This window comes from Taudactylus pleione, unplaced genomic scaffold (assembly GCF_031769625.1).
Source record: "Taudactylus pleione unplaced genomic scaffold, aTauple2 ptg000391l, whole genome shotgun sequence".
NCBI lineage: Eukaryota > Metazoa > Chordata > Amphibia > Anura > Myobatrachidae > Taudactylus > Taudactylus pleione.
Genome location: NW_028284792.1, coordinates 2,270,532 through 2,284,016, shown reverse-complemented (window position 1 = coordinate 2,284,016; position 13,485 = coordinate 2,270,532). Strand labels below are relative to the sequence as shown.

At 42.0% G+C, this 13,485-nt stretch overlaps 1 protein-coding gene across 1 annotated transcript in view; it reads right to left on the bottom strand.

Annotated features, from left to right (window-relative positions):
- Positions 1–13,485, bottom strand: part of LOC148507539 (uncharacterized) — a 662,982-nt gene that overhangs the window by 343,320 nt on the left and 306,177 nt on the right. The window contains exon 63 of the mRNA XM_088445856.1: positions 11,957–12,208. Coding sequence (XP_088301982.1) covers positions 11,957–12,208 — 252 coding nt within the window. The remainder of the gene's footprint in view (positions 1–11,956; positions 12,209–13,485) is intronic.

Genomic DNA, 13,485 nt, shown 5'->3' with positions numbered 1-13,485 from the left:
GCTATTATTATAATTAAAATAAAAGCAATGAAGCATTTTTTTTCACAAATTTTCTGATTAGTGACAGTTTCTGTGTTGGAACTAGAGATATGTGCTGCCCCCATGTTATGGTTTTGATTTTGGATCTGGATTCATCTGTGTGTTTTGGTTTTGCAAAACCTACCCTCAAGTGTTTTTTAATTTTTTTTTTTTTTTTTTTTTAATTGATATAAAGTTTTTGAAAATAGCGAGAATGATCAGAACTGCGACTTGGATCTGTCAGGATCTCCTTAGGAGATCAGAACAGCGACTCGGATCTGTCGGGATTCACAAAATTCGGGTGGATTTGGATTTCTGGTGAACCAAACCGCACATCTCTAGTTAGGAACTCTGTGACTCTGCTAGGATTCTTTGTATAAAATAATTGCATTACACACAGACACTATAGAAAAAAAAATAAAAAAATATATATATATATATATATATTCAAATCAACATCTTTCTAAGTAAATTTAATCTAACGTTTATATATAGCTAAGCCATGTATAAAGTTAGCATATATAAAAAAAAATGATGTAGGTAATAATATACTGTATGTATTATACATATCAATAGAGAATCTCCATTGACATCAGCAAATAATGTACAATACAACAAATAAAATATTGGTAACCTTCTGTGCGCTTAGAGCCGCTCACAGATCAAAAACCCTCTTAGGATGTTCCTTACTCTGTACCATATACTAGAACAAGCGAAACTGAGGGTAATGTTACCCGTAAGAGCTCAATCATGCATATGAAAATTAGTGGTAGTGATGAATAAATGCTCAAACAGAAAAACAAATATAGTCATGTTCCTCCAATTGATGATATTGTAGAGAAATTCCCAGTCCATTTTTTTTCTTTCAAAAAGCTGAGACAACCGAGAGCAAACTCCTTGTGTGGAGATATTTCTTATCATACTCTCCTTTAAAGGTGACTTTAAAAGCCAGTATGCAGATATTCTGGGATTGCAGGGATTTCTGAACTAGGTATCAAGATTAGGGCTTGATGTGTCATTGCAAAAAGTGGACAGAAATGTCAGCAGTGTTTGCCAGCCTTTTTACCTCTGAAAACAGAAGAGCTTAACCGGTACAGAGATACTTTGCGGAGGGCAATTTTGCTTCTAAGTCCAAGAAGGGCACAAAATTTCACCAATGAATTACTAGGCACTTTAAGGAAATGTGAGAATAGAGAAACAAAGGTGAGTACAATAAGTAACACTTCCACACAATGATTTTGCCTTACTTCTAAATACAGCATCAATCAATTGTAATCACTTGCACTTGTTTCACAATTTATACTATTTTGTCACGTGATATTTCATTAGTTGTTTGGGTCATTACAGCTCCGATTCTATTTACCCTATGTAATATTTGAATACAATCAGAGAGTCTCCCTTATAGGAATTATATATAATTATTATTGAACATTGGGTAAGGAAGTTTTTCATATGATTGTACAGACGTTTTCCTTTTGTTTCACAGTGACAAAGATGCCTGCAGTTTTTTGCAAGCTTCCCACAAACTCCATCAATGTACAACTCTCTCTAATGACGACTAGTATGTAGTATTGCAGCATGAACTACAGCCACAATATCTCTGTACACTCTCCTGTGTGAAATGTCACTGGAAATCATGAAGTAGGGCCTTATCTGTAACCCAAAACACACATGGTCTGTTTTTGAGATCCGAACTTGGTGAGAAGACCTGAGTCAGGACTCTGTTCTACTCGGAACCCCAAAGTTCAGGTGTGTTTGGTGTTCAGCAAAACTGATCCGCTTATCTCTAGTAAATACCCCCCAAATATTCCTTATTGCTAGTGGTGGATCCAGGGGGGTTGGTGATTGCCCCACCAACAAAGTCCATTCGCAATCCTCTTCACACACTTGTGTAACTTCCATTCTACTGTCACGAGATTTGTTTCTTAATGACTTGCTATGGTCAGCGTAGCCCAAAAGGACATGGGATAGGTCCACCTTATTAATACATTTCAGTTTAATCCCCCTGACGTAAAACACACAATAAACAGTACTCCATGCAGGCTGCAGTCTAGTAGAGTACTGAGTTCTGAGTCAGTCCCTGCTGTCCTCCCTACTAGCCTGCAGCTTCACACTACAAAGATCTGCCTAGCTGCATTGGTCTTAGCTAAGCAATACAACTTTCTTATATACAGTACAATAGTTAGAATTAGACATGTGCATTTCACCCAAACGTAGAGGTTACGAGTCCAACCGTGCCCCAGCTCTGGTCTTCCCGCCAAGTTCGGATCCCAAAACATCATCTTCCTGGCGCGGGATCTCACGTGTTTTGGATTGCATATAAAAGTCCCTCCCTCGGGATCTGGTATCATTTAACACAGGAGATCGGAGGGAGAGGGTGTGGACTATGGGCTGCAGCACTGTGAGGCGCTGTGTGTTTAGCGCCAGACACTGTGTTAATAACGGTGTGTTGTGTGTTCACTTTCAGGCACTAAAGAACACCATTAGAAGCACTGTGTTAAAGGGGCACAGTATTATTGAAAAAAATTACATAGGGTGCCACTGCCATAAGAGCACTGTGAGTCACAGTGTCACTGTGTTGTGTGTTCAGACACTGTTAAAAAAAAGCCATTAGGAGCACTGTGTTAAAGGGGCGCTGTGTTACAAAAATACGGCATAGAGAGCCACTGCCATAGAAGATCTAAGAGGCACTATTTAAAAAAAAAAAAAAAAACATTGTTGTGTATTCAGGCACTGCATTAAGAAAAACTCCATTACAGTGCCATTACTAGGAGCCCCGTGAGGCACTGCGTTGTGTGTTCAGGCCTATGCTACAAAATAAAATAAAACACTGAGTTGTGTGTTCAGGGACTGTGTTAAAAAAAGCCATTAGGAGCATTAAAGGGGCACTGTGTTATTTAAAAAAAACTTAATTAGGGTGCTACTGCCATAGGAGCACTGTGAGGCACTGTGTTCTTCACAAACTGTTAAAAAATAAAATAAAACAATGTGTCGTGTGTTCAGGCTCGGTGTTAAAAAAAAGCCATTAGGGTGCCATTACTTGGAGCGCTGTGAGGAACTGTGCTGTGTGTTCTGACACTGTGTTAAAAAAATAACATCATTAGGGTGCCATTAGTAGGAGCACTGTGAGGCACTGTGTTGTGTGTTCAGGCATTGTGTTAATAAAATTAAAATAAAATACACTGTTGTATGTTCAGGCACTATGTTAAAAAACACCATTAGGATGCCATTACTAGAAGCGCTGTGAGGCACTGTGTTGTGTGTTCAGGCATTGTGTTAATAAAATTAAAATAAAATACACTGTTGTATGTTCAGGCACTGTGTTCAAAGGATTAAAATAAAAAACTGTGTTGTTTGTTCAGGCACTGTGTTAATAAAATGAAAAAAAAACACTGTTATGTGTTCAGGCATTGTGCAAAAAAATAACATAACTAGGGTACCATTACTAGGAGTGCTTTAAGGCACTGCTTTGTGTGATCAAGCACACTGTTAAAAAAATACAATTATGGCACATCAAAGTGAACCTGCACCTTTTTTTCTCTAGGAAATCTATCACTACAGTACCATATTTTATTTATTATATGCCCCAAAAATAGTACACTCTAATGTGTTAGGCGCCTCTGCCCACCAAGAATACTTCTTTGTTTTGATGAGTTCCAGTTATATAAAAAAAAATGCAAAACAAAACAAAAAATCCCTGCAGCCATTTCTAACTAAATAAATACACAATATAATTTTTAAATTCAATGTGTGTTCAGATGAGTGACACAGCATATATATTACTGTTCTGTGTGCGGTGGTGTCCCCCATCATCTACACCCCAAAACATTTCTCAAATGTAAAAACAAATGTCTTGGCTGGTGTCAAAATGAAAACCAATCATAGATAATTCAATAGAAGAGCAGAGCAGCAACCCAGGACTAGTGCTGCGGCTGCTGCCAGTCATGACAGTACTTTAATGGTAAAGCGCAATGAGATATGTTGCACTATATAAGAAACTGTTAATAAATAATAAATAAACTACTAAAGCTGGTGGTCAACGGGAAAGACGGTTTAAGAAAGGGCACTTGAAATCTAAACAATATTTCACAATGTTAAAGAAAATATCACCTCTAAGGGAAAGTTTACTACCGAAAAATTTAAAATTGCCAACATGCCACACACCACATGCAGTGGCAAGAAAGGCTCAGGCCATGGCTTTCCTTTGCGAGTGGTGGTCCTGCTACTGTTGTTTCATGCACTAGAATGCCTGCTGCGGAAGTCAGGGCCAAACACAGTTAGGCATTTTCTGTAACCTCACAAACACCTTCTCACTCTGAGTCTAGAGGTGCTGAGTCTAATGCTGGTGCCAGGAAACAACTGACCTTTGCCAAAGGACCCACTGGTGATGACGATGAGTGAAACAACATTATGACATCTGGTCAAAGCCTAAAAGAATTGCCCAAAATTATTGTCACCATTACCATGACTGAATCTGATACAGTAACCCTCAATAGAATTGTGGGGGATAATTTTAATGACAAATGTACCAATTATCATGTCACACAGGGCCTGATTCAGAGCCGCTCGTAAGCGGCCGCTCGTTCGCTCCGAGCGATGTTCGCACAACTGCGCATGCGTATGGGTCGTAATGCGCATGCGCCAACCAGTCAGTGCGATCGGAAATCGAGCGCTCGCCAAATAGCGAGTGCCTGCTAATTTGAGTGACAGGATGAGGCGTTTGTGGGTGGTAACAGGGGAAGGTGCTTGAAAACGGGGAGTGGAGATCCGAACGCAGGCGTGCCAAACGGTAAAACGGGCGTTTTAAGGGTGTGCATAATTAACAAAGCAGCGTCATCGACCATGTCACTTGGTTGTCTCTTAGCCTGAACTGTTCGCATGATTGCAGTAGAATAAACCTACGACAAGCACTGCGAGCAGTTCAGATGCCTTTCGATGTACTTGATCAATCTAATAAATAGCGGAGATGACGTAGGATGCGAGCGGCCAGGGGGCGTCTTTACAAATTAGCGAGCGCATGTTTCGTTCGCTCGCTCAGACATAGAGGCGTCAACAGACCGCAAAGAGCGAGCACTCAATTTAAATAGCCGGCCCCTTTTTCTGACCGAGCGAGTGCAAATAGCGTCTGGCTCTGAATCAGGCCCACAGTTTCTTTGAATACAGGGAGGAAAGAAGAGTAAATAATGTATAGTCCAATTGCTTTAATTAAGCTGCCCTCCCTTTAGTGTATATTCAGAAAGAGTGTTTAGCACAGCAGGAACCTTGTAAGTGATCAGCATAGGAGGCTACTTCCTAACAATTTGTAAAAAACTAATATTCATAAAAAATAATTACAAACTCCATGAGGAAAACCCTATCGCCAATTACATCAAAGTACAGAGACTCTATAATGGTGGATTCCAGTCGTGATGAGCTAATATTGTGTTGATGATAATACTAACACTGATGAGGATGATAATGATATCTTGCAACTGTAGACATGATCAACAACACTGTTAGCCACCTTAGGTCCATTTAGTTTGGTTTATAGGGGCCCAACAAAGCACTTCAGTCACAAAACTGGAAGTCACTGTCGCTGAAGTGTTTGGTTTGTTAAACTGTGCATGTCCTTTTAAATATAGAACATACTCCCAATGATAATTCCATCGTGCACCACTTTTCATTATGGGCTTTTCCTAGATTGTGTGTGTTTAACAGACATTGTACTGTTTATTACTGCACTTTACTGTTTTTTTTTTTGGACTCTTCTGTAGCTTGCAATGCAATCCATCACCAGCTTCTCATACAGGTATATAGGCCCCATTTTCTGCAGCTTTTCAGCAGATACAGACTAGTATCATCAAATTATATTATTAATAATTATTCAATTTGACTAGGCCTTAAATCCTGAGGAATCAATCTCATTGGGATTTTGGCTGCTTGTTTTGTAACAATGCTCTCCAACTGTTACAGCACGTGTAACTAAACAGCACATGTAACTACATCATAATTAGGTACATTGATACTAATTGCTTCTATAATGTTATTCTAAGTATATATATATATATATATATATATATATATATATATCTTTTACTAATGTGTATACAACTATTTAATGATTTTTAATGTATTTGTATTTATTTTAAGATTGTGCCAATTTGTGGTTTAAATTTGTGCCAATTAAAATATAATTTGATGATTAATAATTGCTTGTATATTAGGGGTATACAACAGCGCAGGGGTTTGTATATAAATAGGTCTCATGTGAGGTAGGCAATACTTCTTTTTCACCTGCTGCAGGTGTATACCCAAATCCTGTCTGTTCCTTAGGTGCTGGGGATTGTGTTTTTTAGGAACAAAAAATAGGCCCAAATTACATGATTTTAGCTGTTTTTATCAATTTTAAAAAAATCCAGATCCAAAACCAACATAATTGAGGGTGGTTTTGCCTAAATCAAAACAAAAACATGATGAGGAACTAGAACCAAAACGAAAAGACAGGGGTCCGTGCCCATCCCTAATTTATAGTAATGTGTGTGTGTGGAAATTAATGTAATGTGTGTGTGGGAAGTTATCAATATAATGGTGCAATATAATGGTGCCCGGGGTAGATTCTCCAGCACATTCAGGCGCCCGGGTGCTAGGGCATCTGAGAAGCTGAGTACCTGACAGGATCTCAGCCCATCCAGTCTCAGGGAAGGTAGGGGGCCATCTCCTTCTTTTCCGAGACAGGTGGGTAGTTTCGGGAGTAAATGCCTGGGTAAGGGGCATTGTCTCCCGAGGTTATGTGATTGACCTAAGGGGGCAGCCGCCACAATGTTTCTTCGCTACAGCATTACCCAGGGAACCGGAGAAGAGATGGGCCTTAAACCAGGCTATCAGTTCCCTCTGTTCAGAAGGGGTTCCTGTTCCACAGTCTCAACTGGAACAGGGATTTACTCCAACTTGTTTCTAGTCCAGAAACCCAACGGCACTTATAGGCCGATTTTGAATCTACGAGCCTTGAATGCCAGCCTGTGGGTGGATCGGTTTTGCATGCAGTCGCTCCGATCAGTGATCCAGGGTATGTTGGCAAACAAGTTTCTGGCATCAGAGATGCATATCTCCACATACCGATTTGGGCGGGGCATCAGTCTCTACTCAGGTTCGCGGTCGGAAGAGCCCATTACCAGTTCCAGGCTCTGCTGTTCGGTTTGGCTACAGCTCTGCGGGTCTTCACAAGGATCATGGCAGCAATGGCAAGCTTACTGCATTCCGAGAGGATAACAGTGATTCCATATTTGGACGATTTGCTAGTAAAGGCGGATTCCACTGCCCAACTTCAGCTCCACCTGGATCACATGGTGCAGGTGTTACAGCATCATGGGTGGATACTGAATCTCGAGAACAGTCACCTCAGGCCGTGCCAACGTCTGACATTTTTGGGGGTGATCTTCGATACAGCACTGGAAAGGGTTATCTTGCCTGAGCCCAAAGCCCAGCCCTTCAGGACTTAGTCAGTAAAGTGCTGTCTGCCCCTGCTGGGCATGAGGTTACTGGGCACAATGGTCTCTACCTTCGAGACCATTCAGTACAGCCGCTTCCATTCATGGATTCTCCAGTGGGAGATTCTCCAGAATTGGACGGGCCGCTAAGACGACCTTTCTTCTCAGTTGCTGGTTCTGTCAGACAGCACTCATCAGTCACTTCGCTGGAGGCTGATTACCGATCACCTTCTCCAGGGTCAGTCCCTGGTGACTCCCAGCTGGATTATTGTCACCACAGACGCAAGTCTCAGAGGTTGGGGAGCGATGATGGAGAACCTCTGTCTCCAGGGGACCTGGGCCCTGATTCAGACCCACTCGCGAGCGGCTGTCCGCTCGCAAGTGGGTCGATGTTCTGCACTGAGCATGCGCACGACGGAGGGAGCTCCGTCGTGCGCATGCGCCAGATGCGACGAGCGAAGGAAAGTCCTTCGCTCGTTGTGTCTGATCAAAGGGGGCGTGCTGTCAATGTTGATTGACAGCACGCCCCCTTTGGTGGGCGTGCCGGGGGCGTGCCTCCCTGACGGGGGGCGTTCCCACGGGAACGCCTCCCGTCAGAAGCCGGCCCACTCTGATAGAGCCAAAATCACTCCGGAGCTTGCGGTTGAAAACATCAACCGCAGGCTCCGGTTCGCAGTTTCGATGGTCGCGATGGTCACGACCATCGCGGCCATCAAACTGCACGCTCGTATAGGCTGTGGGTGGTGACCCACAGCTATACGAGCGTCCAGGAAGACGCTCCATTTTTATGGAGGGCGGCCCTCATTCAGAGCGTGCGCTCTGCTCAGAGCATACGGCTCTGAATGAGGGCCCTGGTCGTCATCAGAGATAGGTTTTCCAATAAATATGCTGGAGCTCTGGGCCATTTATCGGGCACTGTGCAGGGCTCAGGCCCTCCTGGCAGGCCGAACAGTGAGGATCCAATCAGACACTGCCATGGCAGTGGCATATGTAAACCAACAGGGCAGAACCAAAAGCGCACTTGCCATGGCAGAGGCAAATCTCATTCTCTTTTGCGCAGAGATGTGCCTCTCAGCAATTTTAGCAGTCTTCATACCGGGGCAGGACAATTGGGAGGCAGACTACCTCAGCAGGACTACGTTCTTGCCAGGGGAGTGGTCTCTCCACCCGGAGGTTTTCCAGCAGCTGGTTCAGAGATGGGGGCTGCTGGAGGTGGACCTAATGGCGTCTCACCACAATTGCAAGGTCCAGAGATCTTTTGGCATTTGCAGTGAATGCCATGACAGTTCCCTGGAACTTCCATCTGGCCTACATTTTACCTCCAATTCTCATGTTACCAAGAGTACTCCATCGAGTCAGGAAGCAGCAGGTTTCAGTCATCCTAGTGGCTCCAAACTGGCTGCGCCGGTCGTGGTTTGCCACGGTACTCAGGCTAGCCGCAGGACCGGGTTGGAATCTGCCTCTGCATCCATATATTCTGCTACAGGGGCCATTCTGTCACGAGGGCCTACCTCAGTTGGCTTTAATGGCCTAGTTGTTGAGAACGGGCTCTTGAAGGCCAGGGGTTTGTCCCCTTCAGTCATCAGGACCATGCTCCGGGCGTGGAAGCAGGTTTCCGCGCAGTACTACCACAGGGTTTGGAAAACCTATATTGTGTGGTGTGAGCAGCGGGGAGTATATACTGCCCAGTTCCGCCTGCCAAGGTTTTTAGCATTTCTGCAGGGCGGTCTGGAGGCCGGCTTCAATCTTTGAAGGTACAGATTTCGTCTCTTTCCATTTACTTTCAGCAGCATCTGGCTCTCCTCCCAGAGGTGCAGACTTTTTTACAGGAGGTCTTGCGAATACAGCCTTTGGTTAAACCACCAGTAGTGCCATGGGATTTGCCCCTGGTTCTGTCGGCTCTTAAGCAGGCTCCATTTGAACTTTTGGAATCCGTGGACCGTCGGTTCATAATGTGGAAAGTGGTTTTTCTCATGGCCATTGCCTCGGCTCGGCGGGTCTCTGAGTTGGGGGCCTTGTCCTGCAAACCACCTTTTCTTGTTTTCCATGACGATAGGGCTGTGCTCTGGACGGTTCCATCTTTTCAACCGAAAGTGGTTTCATCTTTCCACTTAAACCAGGAGATTGTTTTTCCTGTTTTCTCATCTTCAGAGTCCTCAGGGGACCAGGACGATCTATCACTGTTGGATGTTTTCCAGGCCCTACGCATTTATTTAGACAGAACTTCAATCCTACGTAAGATAGACTCTCTAAAAGGATTCAATGGTAAGTACCCACAAATCCTATTATGTGATCTCCTGAAGGATTGCCAGTGATTCTTTAAGCACCCCAACAGTTGCATAAGATGAAGCGTGTGTGCCAATAATAATTCGGATTCTGTGTGTGTGTGTATGTGTATATATATATATATATATATATATATATATATACATATATACTCCTTTACCCACATCAATCTAATGGCGGGTAAACACGGTCAGATTTTCTGGAAGATATGAACGATAACGATTATAAAAATCGTTACATCGTTCATATCGTTGACATGTTTGTCATGCATCGACGAATGATGCGCGTGCCCGCATATCAGATAACGATATCTGATATCGACTGTGTTTGCAGTCAGATTTGGACGATATAATTCGTTTAAATACTGTCAGAAATCGTTCATCGTTCATGAAATTGTTGGTAGAACCGTTCATATCGTTCATCGTTGATCTAGCAAGTCTGACTGTGTGTATGCACCATAACTTTAATCCTCTCCACTGTACTGAAAAATATCATCCTCCTTGACCTCTTTGTTTTTTTTTCACACTATGGACCACACTCTCCTCTTACAAATTCTTCACTCTTGGTCTGCAGGACACTACCCTCACCTGACAGTCACCCTACCTCACTGTCTCTTCTCATGACCCAACCTCTCTTCTCTTTTGCTGTTGGCGTCCATCAAGGCTCTGTTGTTGGCCCCCTTCTTTTCTCCCTGGATACTTGTTCTCTTGGTGTGCTCAACAGCTTTTTTGGCCACCAATATCATCTGTATGCTAATACTCAGATCTAACTCTTCCATTCTCTTCTCACTCATGTATCCAGCTGTCTTTCTGCTATTTCCTCTAGGATGTCCCAGCGCTTACTTAAACTTAACATGTAAGACTGGGCTCATTGGCTTCTCCCCCCACTGAGTACACTCACCTCCCTCTTTATCACTATCCATTTATAACCTCATCATCTCTTCTGTCCAACAAGTCCACTGTCTAGGAGTTGTCCTCGACTCCGCTATCTCCTTCAAACCCCACATTCAGGCACTATCCCATTTTTGTCACCTCCACTTTCAAAATATCTCCAGGATCAGTCTCTTTCTCACCCTGGAGGAAATGTTGACCCTCATCCACTCACTGGTCAACTCTTGACTGGACTATTGCCTCCATCTCTCATCTGGCCTTCCTGACTCACCTCTCTCCTGTATACAGCATGCAACCGTGTTTATTAATTGTCTAACATGTTTATTTTTATTTGATTCCTGCTATCTTCTGCATTTTGTACTGTCATTTTTATGCACTTAATATCCTGTTCTGTTTGCATTTCATTTGTATATGTACTATGTAAGGCTCTGTGGACCCCTTGTGGCAGCCTACTGTATAAATACAGCACAATAAAATGTGATACCCTTAATAAATTAAAGATTATGATGAAAATAATAATAATCATAATAATAGTAGCAGTCCATTGTTTAAAAAGCACCATGGGTAAAGAGACACTGTAGAATAACTTGGTGAGGAAAGCAATACATTATAAAACAAACAGTAAAAAAAAAAGTACATTCCAAGCAAATGTTTCATACAAATGACTACATCTCTATGTATTCATACAGCACTTTTTCACCCAAGCAAGAGGAAATGATGAAATATAGAGCGTATACAGAGATGTAATGCAATTTCACAGAAGCATTTACTTGAGGAGTATGGTTTTTATTATTACAACTTATCGACTGTTCTGTCTACCAGCTACAAAGTAAATATTACTGCCTCACTACAATTACTAGTACGATATGCAAGTTTCTGTCCGTATGTTTCAAGAAATGAAAACTCAAATGGTAAAATACGTAGAAAGGTATGAAATAATACACACATTGGCAGCGCTACGGCTATGATTAAATATAAACCTACAGGGCAACCTTTCATTTTCAAAATAGTGCTCAAAAATATTATTTCTAATAAATAAAAATATATGAAATATAATATAGTCTTTCACCAATTAAAACAGTGTTTAAAGATAAATAGCAGCATATAGAAACATATCTCATCAAATAAAACTGTTTTTCCAACAAGTTAATCATTCAACAAAGGATTTTGTAAGGGAAATAGATCAATATGTCTGTAGCTCAAGTTGGCTGTTCTTTTCAGCAAGCACACAATGATCCCTTCAATAATTAATGAGCTAGGCTATGAATGACAGGCGAACAAGTCACAGCAACCGACCTGATAAAATGTGATGCTCATTCTGGGATTCACTTTGTTGTATTCTCTCAGCGCTTCTGTTAGCAACTGCTTCACATGGACTAAATCAAACGTTTGCTGGTACCCGTCTAGGATGTGAGTGGCGCTGCTGGTCTTCTCACTTCTCCTGTACAAATTCATGTCTTGCTGCCTGGCTACAGTAGTGATTAACCCACCATCATCCTCTACAATATTACTAAAGAAGGGCTGCTGAGGCTTCAGGATGATCTCTACCTGCAATACATTTTAACATAATTGTGTTGTAACAAACACTGTAATACCAGTTTTATCATAAATCATAAAATCGGATACATTAGATTTTAGTCTTTTTCTTTTATTCAAACACAAATAAAATATTTTGAACACTTAGACCTAAACTTAAACCTGACTGTAGTCTCCCATTTGTTTATAATTAAAGTGAGGTGTTCTCTCCAAACAGTGTGGGTCTCATTTACAGTGCATGTGGGGGTATACAGTATTTACCAAAACCTCTAAAGAAAGAAGGTGGTGGTATTTTCCATAGCAACCAATCAGATTCTAGTTATTTATCCAGTACATTCTAAAATATGATAGCTGGATTGTGATTTCTTTTTATGGGCAAACACCTTAACCATTTATTTGTATAACTTCTGCAAATCTACCCGCAATGCATCTTTGATGAAGAGAAGTTAATTATCCCAAAAAGTCACAGAAACTTGTTGAATTTGTCATGATGTGCTTATTCTACACTTTAGTAAAATATCTGGAGTAGTAGCAACTGTAGTGAATCAGGCACTTGAACAGAGAGCCCTTAGGAGCACTGGCGGAATATACGGATCGCTTCCCAATACACATCAAGGTGCACATATACCCTGTGGTCTCTGGAGACGTCTGCATTACCTAAATGTCTGATTGGATGTGCAGAGAGGTGGTGAAATGTCATAAGCCACTGTAGGACTGGGCACCAGTATGGACTGTGCGGCTGCAGATAAAGTACAATACATTTTAACTGACTCAGGTGGAAGATGCCCCCTGCACAGCCTTGTAAAGGGCACACTGTGCAATATACAATACATATCACATCAAAGTCCAGCTTCCAAGCAGGTTAGCATCACCCCTTTCATAAAAAATATATGTGTCTGTTCTCCTAGCTAACATCTTGGTTTAGTCTTATTTATGGCCTGTATTAGGTAGGATAATGATGGGACTGTTTTTATTACTAGTGGCAATTTATGTTATTACATTTCATGGAGCGCACCTGAGAAATTGGCTCCTGCAATGAAGTGCTAAATGGAGATGCACGAGGAGTCCCATATACATTGCAGGGTGACACAGTAATTAACACCTTTAAAATTTCCCCTGCTCCACCCCTTCTTACTCTGCACCGCTCCATTAAACTAAACTAACTTGATTGTCTATTGATTGTCATTTGCTAGGAATGCCTTCACGTTGTTTAGTGGCTCCCTAAACCAATACAACCCCGTTTCTCTGCAAATGCCGGAAATGTCCCAATCTTGCTCCACCAATCTATG